Source organism: Megascapheus bottae, chromosome 3, assembly GCF_031878675.1.
Source record: "Megascapheus bottae isolate mThoBot1 chromosome 3, mThoBot2.hap1, whole genome shotgun sequence".
Taxonomy (NCBI): domain Eukaryota; kingdom Metazoa; phylum Chordata; class Mammalia; order Rodentia; family Geomyidae; genus Megascapheus; species Megascapheus bottae.
The window spans coordinates 28,113,790-28,135,454 of record NC_143511.1 but is presented as its reverse complement, the minus strand read 5'-3'; the positions used below and the strand labels follow the sequence as shown (position 1 = coordinate 28,135,454).

At 40.1% G+C, this 21,665-nt stretch overlaps 1 protein-coding gene across 1 annotated transcript in view; it reads left to right on the top strand.

Annotated features, from left to right (window-relative positions):
• Positions 1-2,139, top strand: part of Glis3 (GLIS family zinc finger 3) — a 427,346-nt gene extending 425,207 nt beyond the window's left edge. Inside the window, exon 11 of the mRNA XM_090329717.1 lies at positions 158-2,139. Coding sequence (XP_090185843.1) covers positions 158-294 — 137 coding nt within the window. The 3' untranslated portion in view covers positions 295-2,139. The remainder of the gene's footprint in view (positions 1-157) is intronic.
• The last annotated feature ends 19,526 nt before the right edge of the window (positions 2,140-21,665 follow it).

Genomic DNA, 21,665 nt, shown 5'->3' with positions numbered 1-21,665 from the left:
GTACTTGCAAGTCAGCCTTCTTCTTCCCAAAGTTATTTTAGGGCAGAGACACGATGGAAGCCCCAAGCGTGCAGCCCCAACACCTAGTGAACTGTTCTGCACCCTCACCTGGGGCTGCATGGTTGAATTACTGACTTCTGTGCTCTTTCTCTTCCAGTCTATGATTTACCTTCGGGTTCCTCCAGCCTCTTTGGGGAATCTCTTCGCAACGGGCCAGAAGATACCACATTCCTACAGATCAGCGCTGTGGACCGCTGCCCTAGCCAACTCTCCTCTGTCTACACAGAAGGTTAAAAGCTTCCATGGCCTCTACTGCATATCCAGAGCCTTTTAGTGGTGATATCTGGCCTTTGGTTTTCATGGTGTCACAGATTCACAGATGGAATGAAACAATATGTCAACCCAGTGTGTGGAACAGAAGGGTCACCGGGTCTGGAATGCAGGACAAGGTGGCAGGAAGTTTGGACTTGCTCTCTCAGTTTGTTAGGAAAGGTGACTTGGTTTTCAAAGGGAATTTAAAGTCTCACTCTACCGGATACTTGTTACTTCCTGGCTGTCGTCCCTCACAAGGTATCAGTGAAGCAATGTCTGCATGGAAATAGTTTGGGAACAACCCTTGCTGAAAATTCCAAAGAGGGAAGGACAGCCCTGTTACCCAGGGTACAGTGAGCTGCCTAGCCCACCATTTGCCATCACAGCTGCACAATGCCCAGCCAGGCCTGACCAGAAAAATCTACATCCAAAGCATATTGTGGTCTCCAATCAGAAAAATGCCCTGGGATTCTCTCTTGTCTTTGAAAAGCTTCAGTGCCAGCAAATTGCTTCTCAGTGTTTGTCCAACAGCAAAATGAAGTTGCATCTTCAAGCAACCTATGTTGTTTTTGGCTCTTAAGTACTCGTTATTTATGTTACTTTTAACAAGCAAAAAAATATTTAAAGGTATGTTCTCTGGATAGAAATCATTATTATTTTAATCCTTTCAGTAACATATGTTTTGCCAGAGCTGTCATTCTCTCCTGACCCTACACCTGGAATGTTTTGTCTTTAGCAAAGGCTCCCTGAGGGAAATGGAATGGGTGCACACACACACACACACACACACACACACACACACACACTCACACACACACGTATACACAAAGGCATGCACACATACACCCTATTCCTTGCAGGAACTCTCATGGATCTAGTGGTCAGTAACTTTACCTAGTAAACTTTGTCCTTTGAATGTCATCCATTGTCTGTGCTCTGGTACTCTGCCTGAGAAACACCAGGTGCAGGAAAACAGACACAGACAACATGTGTTTACTTTGCATTTACTTTGCACTCCTTTGCTCATTTCCTTCTGCGTATCCCCCCTCCACCCTTTCTATATCCTTCTTGTAATCTCCACACGTGCCTAACCCTCACAGTGTCTGCCTGCTGACTCTTGGGAAGGCAGAATGGATGGTTCACAAAAGGTGAACAACCCTTCACTGAACCTGTAGTTTATTTTTCACAGCTCCTTTGGCTATTTTTTATAGAAGGCCTGCACAGAAAGTCATTTTCAGTGACACCTTTACAAAAGCATTTAAAAAATATCATAGTGCATAGACTATGAAATTCCCAATGACCCAGTCCATTCTGCCATGGTAGTGTGCTCACATTTCACTCTCTTACTCTAATAGAGCAGTTCAGTGTTTTGAATGAAAAATAAAAGTGATCAAACTGAGATAATTACGGTCTTCAGCATGACAGGCACCTCTTTGTGAGACTTGGGGTCCTGCCTGTGACAATTTCTATCCTGACAGACAGGTCCTTCTAGCCTGACTGTAAAATCACAAGTGCCCTCCTTGATTTGCTTTCTGTTCATTCCACCATAGAAAGGGGAGACTCAAGAACTGAGTGTGGATTTTGTTTTACGGCCCCCTTGGTTGATCTGTCTCTTGCTATTGGGCTCTGTTGTCCCAATGTTATCATGCAGATGCTCATTTTTGCAAAAATTTGAATTCCCCTTCATAAAAATCTGCTGTGCTTTAAGAGAAGATGTCCACAGGTGAGCTCTCAGGCCGCTGTAAACAGCCTACTACCCTTCTCAAAGAACTTGTGGATGGCATGATACGCATGCTAATACTGATGTAGTAGCATCCCTCAGTACTCTCTTACACACCTTACAAAGAAAAGCATCCAGTGTGTTTATCCATTCTTCCACTTGGAAGCTTTTAAAAGGAACACAACGTGTGGTTCATTTTGGGGTTGTCAGACCTGCCTTGTGATTTTATAGTAAGTTGAAGTAGAAAGGGGGACAAGAGAACAAACAAGATGCTGGAGCTTAGAAACCATGGATGACAGACAAATCTGGTCTCACCAGGGACCTTTCGCAATGATCTGCTCCTTTGTGACTTCAGCTGCACAGGAGAGATTCTAGGAGGGCCTCCTAGCTGCAGGCTGCAGTACCTTTCACACCTCCTTCCTCAGCAGGACTTACAGGCCAGCAGGGGATAATTATTTGTGTTGTCAAATGTGTACAGGGGGCCTGGTCAAGTAGAACCCCCTCACAGGCCTCTCAGAATTTCTTGATACCTGTAGATTTGAGGCTGTGGCTTCAGGAAATGACACATTGGGATTCCTTCAGATTACCTAGACTGTCTGTAATTTGCATCATTTCTCTTGAACTCTGTCCCTTGGTCACCTCTATATCACAGAAGATGTATGTAGTCTTCCACTTTTGCTTTATAGCAGTCAAAGTAGAACTTAAAAAACAACCAAAAGCATCTCCTTGTGTTTCCTGGCTGTCTTTATCTTGATATTTTCACAAACATCCAACAGATATTGTCTTTCCCCCTTTAAAAACAAAAACACACATACACAAACAATAAGAACAGTAACACTGGTGCTTATGAAAACACACAGTCCAAGACCAGTTATCCTAATACGTGGAAAAACATCAGCATGCCTAGAGACATTTCACTGACTACATTATGTTAATTCTCTACCAGGACCACATCCAGATGACAATCGTGATTTCAGCTCTAATCAGCATTGAGCTATTATTTACTTATTGACTGGTACTATGAGGTCTCTCCTTTACCCATGTCTCACCAAGATTACATAACTGATCCTAAAATGGATAAAAGTTCTGCAGTAGATCTTAGTATAGTTTACACTGATAGTAGTGTTTTGGTTGTGTTCAGTTGCTTTAAAAGTATCAGCTGACAAGTACACTACTACACTAATACCAATTCTGAACAGGGATTCAGCTCCCAACCAGAAAACCTTGACTTTTTGGTTGCCTTGAAGTATTGGGAATAGCAACACTTTATGTATTCTGTTTCATTACTTGGTATTTTCTTTGATCATGTCATACTATAATGGCATTTCTTAATGGCACTTTTTGTTAGTGATATTATTACCTTTTATATTATTGTTGTTGTTATTGCCACAGATTTTAAAAAATGAAAGAAAGCAAAGAAAAACCAAACTTATTGGAGAAAATGGTGAGTGTAAAAAAATACAAGATTTATTTTGTACAGACAGCAAAGCAGCCTGTGTAATGTTGCTGACATAAAACACTTGGGGTGGGGGGAAAGAGAAATGGAAATCTGTTTTCCATAACTCACACAGGCTTTTGTACATAATTCTGTACACTCACGTAGAGAATTGAACTGCATATATCATACTGGATATGGGGCCGATTTTAATTCTCAAGGCACATCTGCTGCTTGTTGTCATAAATCTTTTAAAGAATTAGGTACACTTTTTTCTATTAATATGTATAGTTTTGTGATTTGTCACAGTTATGTTTCATATAATCATAAGTTATTTTGTCTTGTTTCATGAAGTTCCTTTTTTTAATGTCAAAAATAAAATGAAGGGATTGTATACTTGGTACCAAATAAAACTGGAAATAGAGGATACACACTCCCTGTAATCCTCCTTTCAATGTGTTGCTTTAAAACACGATGTCAACAACCATGGTTTGTGTTTGTTTGTTTGTTTCATTGATTTTGGTTTGTTTTGTCATCAGCCTCCTATGTATTTGGGGACAGTAATTATAATTAAAAGCAGATGGGGGAGGGGAAAGGGCCCAAGGCCAGCTTTAAAATGCCGAATTGCTTTGGGCCAGAGCAGCAGCCTGGATTTAATTATAGATATGAGGACGAAATGGCAGTAAAAATGAATGTCTCCCTGAATCCTTTACATGTTGGGAGTGTCCATAAATAAAACATGAAGTTTTATTTCATCACATTTAATTAAAGCTTTTATACATGTTTTATTGGTTATTCTATTAATCCGCTTCACAAACTGGATAAATGTGTGCCAGGGTCCGGGATTTATTTGTGCCTTTTCTATGTAACACTACATCATACTTCAGAAATGCCTCTGGTGGTTAGAAGGGAGGAGATGGAGAGCATTTTTCAGCCCCATTTTCTTCAAACTGCAGAGAGCTGCAAGCATCAGCTTCCCAGGAACTCATTCCTTGAAGGAGGAGCGAAGGTCATGGATCACGTCCACCAGGGTCACTGCCCCATCTTTAAAAGGTCACTTGACCCCTTTGCAGTGCTGGGTTACCTTCCTCCATATCAATTGTTGAACAAAGACTGGTCAAGATGGTGTCATATCTGGCTGGCGTGCTATCACAGAAACTTAAAAGATACTTCAGCACAGCAAGCAGGAGGGTCAAGACTTGGAGGCCAGTCCCTTTCTCCAAAAATTTAAGTAAACCAATTTCAAGATGCATTCTTAGAAAATTCTGTGTGTGTGTGTGAGTGTGTGTGTGTGTGTGTGTGTGTGTGTGTGTTTACACCTGTACTGGGGCTTGAACTCAGAACTTCCTTTTGTTTTTATTCAACCTTTTCTCTCCCAGCTGGCACTCTACTATTTGAGCAATGCCTCTACTTCCAGCTTTGGTTAGCCACCTAGAGATAAGAGTCTCAACGATTTGTCTGCCTGGGCTGGCTCCAAACTTTGATTCTCAAATCTCAGCCTCCTGAGTAGCTAGGTTTGTGGGGGTGAGCCACTGCTTTCCAGCTGTGAACAGTTTTAAGGGGAAATGTAAAGCAGCAGGAACAATGGCTAATGTACCTCCCTGGGCTCTTCAGAGTCAGAGAACAGATACTATGTAGCCTGTGAGGTGAAAAGAATACAGTCTCACAAGATCAGAAGAGTTCTTCAGCTTCCTAAAGTAAACATAGGTAGCAATGGGATTTAGCCCACTCTCTTTGTTGAAGAGTTTAGCATTTGGTCGAAATATTTCAGGCACCTACACCCTATGACCCCCGCCCCCCAAGTCCACTCCTCTTGGGAGACTTAAGTGAGCGATGACTCCCAATATAAGACATTCTTAGCAAGGTTCTTCACATAGCAGCTAACTGGAAACAATCGAACGCTTTACAGTCAACTATACTGAACCTTAACTAAATGGCATAAGAAATGGCATGTAGAAAAAAGAAATGACTACAGCTTCATCTGTGTATGATAGTTGAGGCTAAGCCCCCACATGATGGAGAGAAAGAAACCCACAAAATAAATCTACAGTATTATTCTATCTGTGTGCACTTAAGCAAGATTTAATTGAAGAGTTGAGATAGTAGACATATAAAGAAACACAAGGAAAACAGTATGACAGAGGCCAAAGGAGAACACATTGAATTTGTCAGGTACTGACTGACATTGATGTTTTTCTTCAAGTGTTAGGTGACTCAGATGTTTGGCTTGTGATTATTTGGCTGTGTATACATATTTTATAGATTTTGTTTGTTTGTTTCTGTCAGTGATAGGGCTGTCAGGCCAGGGTGCTGTCTCTGAGCTCTTTTGCTCACTTTACCAGTTTGAGCCACAGCTCCACTTCCAATTTTTGAGAACAGAGTCTCATGCAGACTTTTCTGCCAGGACTGGTTTGGAACCTTGATCCTCAGCCTCCTGAATGGCTAGGATTGAAGATATGAATCACAGGCACCCAGCTATTTAATAGTTTTTAGTCAAAATAATAGAGCCAAGTATTTCATGATCAACTCATAGGGACTATAAACTTCTGGAAAGACCCAGATGGTACATATTTTCAGCTGTGACGACTATCTAGTCTCTTGTTTTTACTATCCAACTCAGCCCCTGTAGCTCAAAAGTAGCTACTGACAATATGCAAACAAATGGGTGTGGCTGTGTTCCAATAAAACCTTATTTATGGATGCAAATCTGAATTTCATCTCATTTCAAGATGTCATAAAATATTCATTTAAAATTGTTCCCAACTATTTAAAAAGGTAAAGGAAAAATTCTTAATTCACTGGGCTGTACAAAAAAAAAAACAAGACAGCAGGCAGAATTTGGCCCATGAACCACAGTTTGCTGACTCTCTTCTGTGAAAAGAGTATTTCAGAGCCCTTCCCCTAAGCATCCACTCAAAGAAAATCACAGATAGGAGCCTCTCTGCTTGTTCTGCCACATTGGGTCCTGTTCCTGGAAGAAATGCATGAGTTCTATTGATTTAGCTTTTCTTTGTTTAGATCCTAGGTTCTGCTCCCTGGGATACAGATGAACACTTAAAAGCCTGGACTGCCATTCGATTTTATCTTTGGGTTTAACTTTTTTAATAAAAGAAACTGGGCATGGAGGAATCTGTGAGAATTGGAAAATGAGCACCCATTCTTTCCAAAGCTAACCAAGTATTTGCTGGATCTTGGCAGCCATAACCAACTTTTTCCTTCTGAAATGCTGGGAGGTTATAAATAATAGAATTCATTTTGTTTTCTCTCAGGCACAGCTCTTCTAAGAAGCTGGAACTGCCTCAAAACCTGCAGGGAAAAGAGAATCAAAGATGCTACTTGGGCGATGGGGTGTGGCTCAGTGGAAGAGTGGGTATTCAGTATGTGGAAAGCTTCAGCTTTGATCCATTGAGAAAAGTAGCAAAGTCTGAGCCCTGAGCGGTCTCATGGTCTCCCCCTTGCCCCAAGGCAGCTAAGAACCAGAGGAACACCCCAAGAGTCTCCTGACAGTGCAGCTATTCACACTTAGAGCCGAAAATGAAGCTAAAATCACTTGGGCATAAATGTCACCTCTCTTTGTCTCTAGCCTGGAAGAAAATTGTTTATTCAAAAACATGCAGTTCTGCCAGGCATACCAGTGACTGATGCCTGTAATCCTAGCTACTCAGGAAGGAGAGATCTAAGGTCACTGTTTGAATCTAGTCCAGGCAGGAAAGTCTGTAAGATTTTTTTTTGAGGGGGAGGGGGTCTGTCACAGAGCTTGAACTCAGCGCCTGGACTTTATCCTTGAGCTCTTTGCTCTAGGTTAGAGTTCTACCACTTTGAGCCACAGCTCTAATTTGGGTTTTTGAATCATTAATTGGAGATAAGTGTCTTGTAGGGACTTTACTGCTTAGGCTGGCTTTGAGCTACGATCCTCAGACCTCAGCCTCCTGAGTGTGAGCCACCAGCTCCTAGCCTGAGACTCTTACCTCTAATTAAACACCAAAAGGCCAGAAGTGGAGTTGTAGTAGAGTGCTTACTTTGAGAAATAAAGCTTTCAGGGATAGCACCCAGATGACAAGTTCAAGTTCCAGAAGCAGTATGCACACACACACACACACACTCACACACACACACGCATATCCACACAAGTTCTTCCTGAATAACTTGCTAAATTTTGGCTTGAACAAAATCCTCTTGTTTTCATGTGCCTCAGTTTGTGCACTACATGTGGTTATGCTAAGGGGACAATATTCTGGTTAAAATAACCCAAATTTTATAAAGAGAAAGTTGCACAGGAGACAATAGAGAACATCCCGTCTAAGCTTATCATTTTGTATAGGAGGAAACAGGAATATTCATTCATTTGTTCATCTACTCCCTTGTCCAACATTTATTATTTGCCTACTAGATGTACAATAAATCGAAGTAGAGATGGCTCTTCTTCACAGAACCAGAGTGGATTCCAAGAATCTTCTACCTGAGATTATTTTCTGGGGCTTATTATACATGTGCATTCTAGAGTTGCTGAATGTACATCCCAGAGCAGCTACTTACTGAGTTGGAGTTTTTAGTGAGGTAGAGATATCTGCAGTTACTAAAGTAAGCTCTCCAGGTTGTTGTGTATGGAAGTTGACAGACATTAATATAGTAGATATAGATCGCTGAACAAAGCAAATTCTGATAACAAGAACTGAAGGAGTTGGATAAGGGCCGTGTGTGTGTGTGTGTGTGTGTGTGTGTGTGTGTGTGTGTGTGTGTGAAATAGTTCTGAAAGGTAAGCAGAATTTCAAGAGCCAAGCATTGTCACTCATGCCTCTGTAATCCCAAGTACTTGGGAGGTACATGCAGGAGGATTGTAGGATCAAGGATGGCTTATACAAAGGTAATAGCAAGATCCTATCTTAAAAACAAGACAAAATGGAAAGGGCTAGCGACATAACTCAAAATAATTAGAGTACTTGCCTAACATGTGAGAAGCTCTGGTTTTAATCCCCAGCATTGAAGGAAACATTAAAAAATAGGAAAACTATACTAGGTATAAAGCAGAGAAGAGTGAACATGTAAAGATCCGTCTAGAAAAGAAATGATGTAGGGAAAAAGAAGGTCTGGAATCACTCCATCTGACTGGAATCTTCCATACTCATTAGCACAAAACCACTGTTTTCAGGCCTGCTACGCTTACAGCAATGTTTCTCAAATCAACAGGGTATGGTGTGTTTCCATTTATTATGCAAAATGGGATGTATTATCAAATGAGTTTGAAGAACAAAATTACTTGGTCTTGTCTTTGCTTCAACCTGCTCAGAATCTTCATTGTGATTGTAATTTGTGTTGTGACTTTTCAAAGACACAGCCTGTTGACCAAGAAAACCATTTTCAAAAAGCCACTTGTTAATATTATGGAAACCATTTAGTGGTTCCTGAAAAATCCAAACATATTATTATCATATGACTCAGGAGTTCTCTTAATTCAAAAAAATGGAAATCATGAACTCAAGAGACCATACACACCACAAAAGGACAGTTTGGTTAAAGATGAGCCTCACTCACATCTGAGGGTGGTGCCATTAATTGTAATGGATCTGAAGGATTCCTGTCACTTAGTGATGTCATAGCCATTATAAAGTCATGGGTCATATGTTACCCACATACCTGTGGTGACGCTGCTGTAAATAAGACTGCCAGGCATACAAAAAGTATAGTGCAAGCCAGGTATTCCTGGATCATGCCTACAATCCTGGTTACTCAAGAAACTGAGCTTCGAGGATCATGACATGAAGCCAGTCAAGTCAGCAAAGTCCATGAAACTATCTCTAATACACTAAAAAAAATAAGTGGTACAGCACTAGCCTTAAACAAAAGAAAGCTTAGGGACAGTGTCCACGACCTGAACTTAAGCCCAAGGACCAACACACACACACACACACACACACACACACAAATTCACACAAAAAGACATACTCAAACTTAATGTTTGATAATAAGGTCAAGGCTTCTGTATATACTGTATCATTACTTTAGAGTGTCTTCTTCCTATTACTAAAAAAAATTTTTAAGAAGTAATATAATCACTATGAATGTAGCTGTAACCCCTCTATACATCACCCAAATAAGAAAATTTAAAATCAAATTGGGCTGTAAAATTATGCTATGTGATACCCATAGAAGTGTCATTGATATCTTGTTTATCATGATTTTTATCCAGGGTCTACATCAAATGGCTAACTTGCACAATGACAAAAGACCCGAACTGCATTTCTAGAAAACATCCTCATCAAAGCAGGCCATGATTATAGTTGTACACTAACATTCATAGCATTCCTCACACTATCCAAAATGTAGAAACAATTCAAAATGCCAAACAACAGATGGATTGAATGTGGCGTTTGGTGATTATATGTATATACACATGTACATATAAAGAAACATTGTAATATTAATGTGCATAAGTAAACACACATATATGGAACATTATTTGTTCAAAAGATAGAAGGAAATTCCAATATATATTAAACCATGGATGAAACTCAAGGACATTTTGTTAAATGAAATAACTCAGACTGGAAGGAAAAATATTGTCTAATTCTTATATGAGGTGCTGAGAGTAGAAACAGTAAAACAGTAGTTATCAGGAACTAGGGGTAATGGGAAATGGGGAATTATTTAACATAAGCAGAATTTCTGTTTGAGACTATGAAAAATTCCTGGAGATAAACAGTAGTGATATTTGCACAAAATTATAAATGCACATATAAACCCTAAGTTTCATATTTAAAAATAGTTAAAACGACAAATGGATTTTGTGTGTTTTTTAATCATTGTGTTAATATAAAAATAATACAAACAAGCTATCTAATACGATGGGGATATTTAAGGAGCAATGAAGGCTGAGTGAGCATGCCTGTGATCCTGGCAACTCAAATGGCTGCGATTTGAGGACAAAGACAACTTGGATGGCAAACTCCTTGAGACTCATCTCCAATTAACCAGCAAAAGACTAGAAATGGCTCAAGTGGTATAGTGCTAGCCTTGTGCATAAAAGCTCATGGACAGTGCCTAGGCCCTGGATTCAAGCCATAGGAATAGCACAAAAGATGATGATGATGATGATGATGATGATGATGATGATGATGATGATGATGATATAGATAGATAGATAGATAGACAGATAAGAGTTGTAAAAGAAAAAAACACCTCATTAGGTCTTTGAAAATATATCCTACTCTGGGACCAGAAATGAGGGTTGTAAATGACTCCTGGCTCACAGAAAGAAGAGGATAAGATCTAAGGAGGAGATAGATGAACAGACAGTTGGGAAGAATTGAACCAAATGGTCATATGTACAGAGCTCTTTACCACATATAAATCCTCAGGAATAGAAAGTGAAGGAAGAGAAAAGAAAGAAGAGGTCTAGATGTTGGGGTAGCAAAAGAAAGTATAGAGAACCAGGGGGTAAATTCCAGAAGCATTGGTTAGACCCAGGTGATCATCATGTGAGCAAGTACAGAGATGAGTTCCAATTTCATTTATTCATATGATAACACAACTCTATACCCAGCACTATGGCTGGTAATATGAAAGTATAGTCCAGGAGAGAAAACCACAAACAACTCTATTCTCCTAGTACAATTTGCATTTTCAATAGTTTATTCTGATTTTCTGTGGAATATAAGAATCCATGGAAGGTTGACTTCTCCAGGAAGCAGGGGCTGAGATACAGTTGGGAGTATCAAAGGCTCAAGCCTGAGAAAGGATCAGGTAGAAGCTGGATGACATGGAGGGCACCAAACAAACTAAGACTCTGACAGTTCTTGGAATCTTCCCACACCAAGATTGCTCCTACCTAGTAGAAAGCTCATATGTTGGGCAGAAACAGGTAGACCTGTTCTACTGCCCCCTTCTTGTTATCTGGTCTGAAAAATATCTTGGCACTCACTGTCTTTGTTACCCATTGGTCTTTTCCAAGTAAAAGCTGAAAGAATGAGCAACAATCTACCCAAGATCCACATAGCTGAGGATCTGAATGGCAACTTGGAGAATAGGAGAAAGACATAACTTCCCCATCATTTTGAGATTCAGAATCAACCCAATAGTCTCCTAAGGCTAGCATTCTTCCTGGGAAGATGTAGGGAAACCTTTTACTTGTTTGTAAATGGCTCCTATGCTGAGATCTCTGTTCTTTCTCCAAGGAGCCATGATGAAAAGTTGTAGGCTTTCATGTGAAGCAGGTTTTCTTTACTGCCACTAACCAGCATTGCAACCCCTGAAGTAAATTCTTAAATGACCCTGCTTTGAGTTCATTTCTTCTTTATCCAGAAGTCATAACGCTACTCTCAAAGCAGTGAGTTAAATCCACATAAGTTAGCTGGAATAGCCCTGGGACACATGTTAAAGAACTTTAAGAATCACTAATCTGCTCCCTGACTGAAATGATCCCTACCCACGAAGTCTCAGCAAGCCCCGAGGACCACAGTTCTGAGTCATTACACAGAAACAGGGAATTGAGCTAGTCCAGGCCACACATCTTGCAAACTCTGCACATATATGTCTTTATGTGAAGCTCACTGCAGCCCATGATACACATGACAGTTTTTTAGCACCTCCTTTGGGTCATCCAAAAAAGAGGGCACCACCACTTAAAACAAAGAAGAGGACCTCTTGTACTGAGCTTCATGCATCAGAGGGCTCTAATACAACCATCTTTCATCTGGGATCCCTCTATGCAAGAGGAAATTCATGGGGATGAAAGGATGTTTATACCCCAAACCTAGTCTCCTTCCCCTTTCTGGACTAATTCCAGGCATCTGGAACCCCAGGAAGCCACCATCCAAGTGGCTTCCCACTTGTGCCTAAGCCCATCATGGTATATTCTTTCTCCTTTCTCAAATACACCTTCTCAGGAGTAGATTGGGTATCTGTTGAATATGTCCACCTGAGGCCCGTGAGAGTGCCAGGAAATGGCTGTGTTTAAGGAGCTGTTCATTCCATGGAGCATCCATATCTGAAAACTAAAATCTGTTCTTGGTTTGGAGCTGGATTCAGGAGACAAGAGAGATGATAGGCATATGTAGAAGACCCAGGCCACTGTTTTACAGCCATGAAATCCAAGTAGTCTCTAACTGTTCCAAATTAAGCCTGGTGCTGTAGTATGTAGCTTATGGGTCTCCTAAAGGCTTAATATTAAAGGCTTGCTCCCTCATCCCTGCTCCCCAAGCCTGTGGGGTTATTGGAAGGAGGTGGGATCTTTAGAAATGGAGGCCTGCTAGAGTCAGTAGGTTACTGGGTGTGAACCCTCAGGAAGTATCAGGAGGATGGTTTCTCTCATTTGTAGCGATTAATACACATCTAGGATTCTCGTAGCAGAGGATCCCAGTGGCTCAAAAGCTATGTACATGTGGCCAAATAATGAGACTAAGCCAAATGAACTCTAGGATATGGAAACAAGAGATTTATCTTTATGATTATTGTTCTTAAGGTACTAGGCACAGTTATTTCTTTTCTCTTTTTACCCCCCTCTTGGTTTATCTCATGTTGTTACTGTATGACTTTGTTACCTGGTATATTTTATATACCTTTTATTTGTTTATTTGAAATAGGAAAGGGAAGGGGAAAAATAAAATGGTTGGGAGGGGTGGGAAGAAGGGAAGTGGGACAAAAATATGAGAAAGGGTATCAAGGTTCAAGAAGTAACGTACCCACTACCTGGCGAATATAACTGTAACCCCTCTATACATTAACCTGACAATAAAATACAATTAAGAAAAAAGTACCAGGAGGACACACTCTCTTTCTCTCTGCTTCCTGGCCTCCCTGTGGAGAATGGCTTTGCTCTGTCACATACTCCCCGTGTTGGCCTTGATGTCATGCATTATCACAGGTCTCAATGCAACAGAGCAATGGACTGAAATGGCAGGAACAATGAATAAAGATAAACCCTTCCTCTGTTAAACTGATTCTGTCACGTGGTCACGGAAAACTAACAGCAGACGACCTTCCACAGTGTTATGCAAACACATTTATTAAGATAAGAGAACATGCTTTTATTTAATAGGTTTTGTTAGCTATGTTGAGATATTTAAATATTTAGATCTCAGGGTATAGAGGCCTCCATTTGCAAACTTGTCCCGGGACCTGTTAATATAACAGCCAAGTCTGGGAGAATTCTTAGAGCTTTGGCGTCAATAACCCTAAACACTGAGTGAGAAGATGTGTGATGTAGATTTCATGCAGTCCATGGAAAATCATTATGCAGTCGTCAAAGCATCAGAACTCAACAAATACCTTGACAGTTGCCAGACAGCAAATGGTGCACAAGGCAAACATTGGTTGTGTCTAATACTACTTTAAACAAAATAATGCATTGTTATTTCTAATCCGGGTGCTTCCTGACTTGGCTGTGCTCTACAGTCAACAGTGAACATCTGTAGACCAGGTTCCCATACATAGTACACCAAACAGCTGTACAGATCAGTCCTTTGTGTTTTCTATGTATATAGTATGACGCATTCAACAAAAGAGTTGCTTTAGGACATGCCTGTCCCCTGTTCTGCAAATGTGCATGGATCCTTGAGCTGGAAGTCTTACTGGGTGGTGAGGGGCACAGCTATTCTGTACAACCACATCCTGCTTTTCTAGCATCAACCCCAAGTCAAAGTCATCTCTTCTCCCTAAATCAACCCTTTCCCCACTTTTTCTTATACTTTCAAGAGTCCTGTTCATAGTTTATGTCTCAGGCCAAGAATGGACGATGGAAACAGACCATTAGAGGACCAGGACTTCACAGCACCTACAAATCCAGTACTAGGTGCTCCTTTTGGCAGCACATTGTAACTGAAATTAGCTAAAGTAGTGCCTCATCTGTGGCAACAGCCAGCAAGTAAAACAGTGTGATCGGGATTTTCCTTGCCCTTACCCTTTTCTTGGACCTTTGCTTTTTATCAAAGCATGACTCTACAGAGATATTTTGACAAATCCTTGTTCACAGCTCACAGTGGTGGCAGAGTTTTGGGGCCATTCTCTTTGCAGTAGATTGTGTGCTACCTTGTTTGGGATCTGATCAACAGACCTAAGATTAACAATGTTTGAACCCCACAAACTATACCATGACACCAGAAGTGAGAGACTTGCAGAGTACTTTCTGGGAGTCCAAAGCACAGGCTGCAGCTGAGTGACTATAGTCAAGTTGTGAGTGGATCATGGGCTCTAAAGTGACAAGATGAACTCCGCATTTACCACTTACATGAATTACTAACCCATTGAGAACTCCGGGTTCTATTCAGTGAAGATCATACTTGGAATAGCAGTTTTAGAGGATTCGCGGAACCTGTCACATGACTTCCTTTCAATAAAGATTGCTTTCTCTTCCCCACCTGTAAAATTCAAGAAGTTGAAGTGAATGATCTGTGCAGCTCGGACAGGCATTTGTGCTTACACATGCGTTCTTATTCCAGTATTTTTCTCCATAATTCATAATTTATTTCCCTGTTGAGTCATATCCCTCCTCCGTCCAGCTGGATTCATTGACAAGTTTGCTTTAAAAAAAAAAAAGAAAGAAAGAAAAACTGTTGCTTAGCTTCTCAGGCTATGAGGGCCTTTGTGGCAAAGGTCAGTCCACCTGGCAGTCAATATTATTCATCTTTCACCAAGATGATAGACCTGGGAAGTGACCTGTGATGAGCTAGCCTGCTATGCTGCCTGAGACAGGCAATCCAGGTGATCTCTGAAGTTGGAAGGCATGTAATTCTGTAGCATAGGAAACACACTAACCCTGAAGGCAGGGAAGCCTCTTCTTAAAAAAAAAACTTCACTTGCCCAGAACAATTTCAAAGTTTTCTCTCTTAGCCTAGTTTCCCCTCCTTGGATTTGCAAGCTCAAGACTAATGCAGAGCACTTGGGGGGGAGGAGGTGGGCAGTGAAAGGGGAAGAAGGGAAAAAGGAAGGTGGCAGAGGGTGAAAGAGAAATCTCGCACAGCTAAATTACAAGCAGTAAGTCTTGTGTACAAGTAACAAAAAGCAACATGCATTTTCTCCAGAAGGGTAAGAAAAGATACAGAGATGGAGGAAACAAGATAACAGGAATGAGGCTAGGTGCTAATGGCTCAAGCTTATAATCCTAGCTACTCAGGCAGCTGTGATCTGAGGACTGCAGTTGGAAGCCAGCTGATATAAAAAACTCTATGTGGGACTGGGAGTTTGGTCTAGTGGTAGAGTGCTTGCCTAGCATGCACGAAGACCCAGGTTCAATTCCTTGGTAGCATATACATAGATAAAAGCCAGAAGTGTTGTGGCCCAAGTGATAGAGCTCTAGCCTTGAGAAAGCCCAAGGACAGTGGTCAGGTGGTGAGTTCAAGTCCCAGGACTGGCAAAAAAAAAAAAAAGAAAAGTCCATGAGACTGTTATCTCCAATTAACCACCCAAAATGCCAGGAGTGGGGCTGTAGTTCAAGTGGCAGAGCCTCAGCCTTGAGCACAAAATCTTGAGGACAATGCCCAGACCCCAACCTGAGTTCAAGTGTGTGTATGGTGGGATGGTGGGCGAGGGGAGAAGAATGAAATATTTTGTCTCCATGCATATTGGCTTGATTTTACCATCTCTGCAGATATGCCTTCTCTGCTTCTCCTATCTACATGATTATCAAATGATACTTGTACTGTACTCCCAGGCTTAGACTTTATTGACCTAAAAAGAGAAATCAGCTAGCCTCTCTATATGCACACACAAGTGGGTGAAGTCAGAAATATGGATGTGGGTTTTTTGTGGGGTTGTATGGGTGTTCTATCACTGGATTTCAAATCCACAATGTTTCTGAGGTACCCATCTCAGCTCAGGTATCCAGCCACAGTCAAATCAATCACTATCAGTACTTGCCATTGTTTAACAGAAACCTCCAGCATGAGCAAAGGGGCAGGGTCAGGATCTTTGTGAGCCTGGCATACAAAACCAAAGGTTTCTACAACAACCACCTGGCTCTGGGCCCTTCTCAAAGCCCAAATCATGCAGTCAATATTCTTGGGACACCCAAGAGTTGTAGCATAGCCATACATCAAAACAGTAAATGTATAGTGAACTGGCTAAGAGGACCCATATAGAAACCTGATCTGACTGAGTAGTCACTGGAGCAGGCCTCTTCCTGGGCTCTTATCACCATTAATTTTTGCTGCATTTGAGTCAGAAACTCAGACTCAAGAGCTTACCCTTGGGCTTCCCCAAAAGTTTGACTGCACAAGTAACAAAGCTCATAGTCTCTTCCTAACCTGTAGACTCTACCTGACTGATATTTTTTTTTCTTCCAGAGGCCACATGCTTCCTGAAAAACCCTCAGTGAAGGAAGCACTAAGAATAAAGGCTGAAAATATTGTGGATTTCAAGGATTGGAGCAACAGATGTGCATTTGTATGCATTTTCTTCCATTTGAAAATATCATTTTTGAATAGTTTTGACTGTATAACTACCCTTATACCACTCTCTTTTCCCAAAAGAACTCCTCATTAACATCTTAGGAATTTCACAGACTGCCTTCAAGACACCCTAGTCATCATGTTTACCATGTCCAACCACATTCCACTGAACCTCTGCATTTGATTTCTGGGAATAAATGGTGTCATTTTCAATGTGACTCCTACATGCTCCACAAGTTCTTGGATGTAACTGGAGACAAATTTGTCTCTTTAATCATTATTAGTTCTTTCTGGTGGATCCAAAATAGCATTAACAAATGTTCAGTATTGAATTGGAACACTGTTTTTGCAAGAACAAGAAGACCATTTGCTATTATCACTCCTGCTGGAGATGCTTGCACTCTAGCTTTGCACAGTGGGGTCAGAATCATCAAAAGATTTTCTTCTTTCTAGAAGATTGAACTAGCCCATGGCAGCTGGTTTTTCTCCTCAAACACCAAACCTGTGGAATCTAAAATCAAGAAGAGAAACAGCAATTAAATCTGAAACACTGAGAGACCCCCCCCCACCCCCGAGGATGTTAAAGTCAGAATGAACAAGAGGACTGCTAATGTGGGCCCATTCGGAAGGAAAGTATGAGGCCAGAAGAAATCACTGAGGATGAAAAAAAATTAGGACTTGGGACTGGTTCTGGCCTTTCCCCTCTGTTGCCTTAGGACCGGTGGTATCCATTGTTGCCATTATAAATCAGCTGCCATATTGGTCTACCAACGATAGGGCATAGGAGGGTGCAGGAAATTTCTACTCAAGTGAAGGATTGATGAAAGCAGTGAGAGAGCAGCAAGTTGCACCAAAACCTTCATTTCTTTATCCCACTTCCACTTCTACATCCTCAGTGCTTTTGAATACAGTTTATGAATATTATCTTTTTCCCATGTATTTGGATCATGGGATTCATAGTTACAATTTTTCTGGGAAGTTTCAAGTGAAACGGCAAATAAAAATAATCGTCAGTATTAATGTATTGATATTATTAATGCTGTAGCTTTGTTATGTCCCTCTCTGCAGCCTAGACATAGCCCACCATTTTTTGCCAGTCCTGGTCTTGAGCTCAGGGCCTGAGCACTGTCCTTGACTTTCTCGAGGCCAGAGTTCTACCACCTCAGCCTCAGCACCAATTCCGGCTTTTTTTCTATGTATATGGTACGGAGGAATCTAACCTTGGTCTTCGTGCCTTCTAGGCAAGCACTAGGCCAAACTCCCAGGCAAGCCCACAATTTTTATATTAACATGTTCTTTCACAAATACCATGGCTGAGGAAAGAGACTGTGGAAATTTCACCTGGACTTCTACAAGCTATCACTTGGAAATTATAGACATAATCTTATTACCCTTGGCCTAAGAAATTAACAAGGTAATGCCTAATGTGTAATGCCTGAAACAAAACTCATCTGTGTTCCAGAAGAGATAGTCAAGTAGCAATGTTTGCTAGAACCAATCTAATGAAGAAAAAGTTCACAATATAGAGGTCATAAAAGAAAAAGCTCTGTGGCTCCCGCCTGTAATCCTACCTATTCAGGATGCTGAGATCTGAGGATTGAGCTTCAAACCCAGGCCAGGTATGAAAATCCTTGAGATGCTTTATCTCTAATTAAATACCAAAAAAGCCAAAAGTTGGGCTGTGGCTCAAGTGATAGAGTGATAGCTTTAAGTACAAAAACTCAGGGACGATACCTGAGTTCAAACCTCAGAACCAGCACACACACATTTTCTTTACAAAATTGGGGTTTGAATTTGGGGCTTTCTAAGCTGGTGAGTTGTCACTTGAGCCACTTTTCAAGTGGTTTAGATCTCAGCCTCCTGAGCAGCTAGGAGGAAAGGGCAAAAGAATAAAATAGGCACTTAGCCAAAAAGGAAACTCATACGGGCAAAAAAATCTCATGGAAATATATTCCAGCCCCATTATGAATTAATAAATATGAATTCATATCAACAGTCACCTGCCAGTTCTGTGGTTTATTTTTTTCAATGCATGCTAATTCGTCTTGCATTGCGGTACTTCACACTTGCATATATTGTGCATAACTCAGACTGACTCACTGAGTACTCTCACATCCTCCATCCCCAAGAGTCACTTATTATTCAGTATTATTCACAATTTTTTTAGTGAGTTTTTTTGCTATCTGCATTCACAAATACAATGTATGTCAATATTCTTCATCCTCTAAAATTTATAGTGATATTTTTGAAAAGTATTAAGGAACTAGAAATAAATCTAATTAAATATGGGAATATTTCATGGAGGAAACAATACAATTTTCTCTAAAATTATTGTAAAGTATTGGAATAAATAAAATAGAAATGCCAACTTTTATAGCTTAAAAGATTCCAAAATCATAATCCATTAACTCAAAACTGATCCATATATTCAGCCTGAGATTTATTTAACATCCCAAGAAGACTTTATATGTGTATATTGGAAAAAGTTGCTTAAGTTGGCAAAAAAGTGAAATCTTTGTACATGAATGAAAATGTCAAAAATGAAACCTAGAAATAATACCACTAAAAAAATTAACAAGTACTTAAAGGAAAGGTTAAAGACAGGGAGAAGGAGGAGAGGAGGTAAAGAAGTAGGGCGATGGGGAAGAGGGGGGAGTTGAGGGGAATAGATGAGAAGAATGAGGAGGAAAATGAGAGAGAAGAGAAGAAGGAAGGGGAAAGAACAGAGGAAGTAAAGAAAGGGCAGGAAAAGGGAGGCACAGAATCAAGAACATGAGAAGAAAAGATAGGAAAGAGGAAGAACAGGAGGAGGAAGGAAAGGAAGTATTACTGTGTGCAGTGATTACTAGACTTCCCATATATCTAATGTTATTATAGCATAATGTGATAGTAGCATAGAGATAGTAAAAAAGAAAATTGAATAAAAAAATCAAGAAACAGACTTACACGTATATGGAAATAATTTATGACAGATGGGATCTGTGAAATTGAGTGCATGATGCTGGGACAATTAGATATCCACATGGAAAAAACTTAAAATTGGATCTTTGTCTTATACCATACATTTTAAAATGAAAAAATAACACAGAAAGATATAAATGTAAAGGGCAATCTGAAACATAGGAAAATAACTTTGTGATATCTTGCTCCTTAAGAGTTGCTTGTACTTAATCTACCAGTACAAGCTATTTCCCTTTAACATCTGTGTATAAAGAAAACAAGTTTGATAATATTCAATAACTTACTAATATGCATTCTTTTAGACATCAGAAGAAAGTGAAAAAGACAAACTACAGATATGGAGAAATGATTTTCAAGATGAAAGACTAATGAAATCATAATATTGGGAATTAAAAGACAGAGCCATAAATCAATAAGGAAACAAACAACTCCACGGAAAGATGGGCAAAAGATTTAAATAGGCATTTAGCCAAAAAGGAAACTCACGTGGGCAAAAAAATCTTGTAGAAATATATTCAGCCCCATTATGAATGAACCAAATGTCAACTCTTATTAACAGAAGATAGCGTTAGTCACACATCAAATGGACTAATAAGTCTAATAATGGACTAAGTCTAATAATGTCAAATCAGTGAAGATATTAATGAACCAACACATATCTACTCTGCTTTTAGGAGTGTAAATAAATAAAATACACCAAATAACATGAAATAGGTATATGTACAGTGACTTCAAAATTCTCTTCACTTTACATCCCAGAGAAACATGTGACCAAGAAACAGTCTTCAGAACAATGTTTGCAATAATTACAGAACATTACCATCAGAACTGATGCATTACTTGGGAAATACTCACACAAGAAAGCCTATACCACAGCAGGGAGTGAGATATAACTACCTATAACAGAAAAGAGTCTTGAGAATGTGTTTCATATTTTTTTAAAAAAACATAGCAAGGCATGAAGAACATACAGCATAGTACTACTTAAGGATAGAAAAGTGATAAAACTACAGAGAAGGCAAAGGGATAATAATAAGATCTGGATTAGTCGTGAGTACTTGGGAGGGTAGAGGGTCTGAGGGGCATAAAGAAGACAGACATACTAAGAATATTTTATTTTCTATAAGTTCAATGATGGGCAGCAGGGTCCGCAGTAGTGTAGTAATATATGTGTATGTACTTAATAAATATTTCTGTTAAATTTCACCTTTCATAAAAATAAAATTAAGAAAATGCTCAGTACACATCCAGAGGGAACAGATTTATGCTACTGTTAGAAATGTCTTAGTATTTGAGGGCATTGTGTAGGAATAAGGTCACCAACTGGACAGCAAGTCAATGCTTACTTCTGCATTGCATTACTTGGACTCTGTCAAGAATCCAAGGAAACCCTGGCTGGGTGAATAGTTGCCCAAGTTTCATCTCTATTACAATGGGCCCTGTTCCTCTACTGCCATTGGCCAATCTCAGGCCCACAGTTTGCTTGTGACTGGCTAAAATTTGATACTGGTGCAGGGGAAGAAATTAACACATCTCCATGGGCAAGTCTGGGCAAGTTCCTCAAGCTTTTCATCTTGGAGATCCAAGTTTTGCCAGAAAATAGGACTTAGCAAGCATCTGGAGGAAGAACCTGAATTCTAAGTAGTTAAGATGGCTACACACTTTTATAGAAAAGATTGCTTTTCTCACATTAGGGTATACTGTTAATCATTTACAGAAACATTGTTAGATCTTGACTAGCCAATTTCTTGTCCGGGTCAGTTTCACAGCCTTACCTAGGTGTTTTGAATTGCCTCCTCAATTGTTTAGGTACAGCTAAGCTATCATATGTCTTTTCATCTCCAAAGCTAAGAGATTC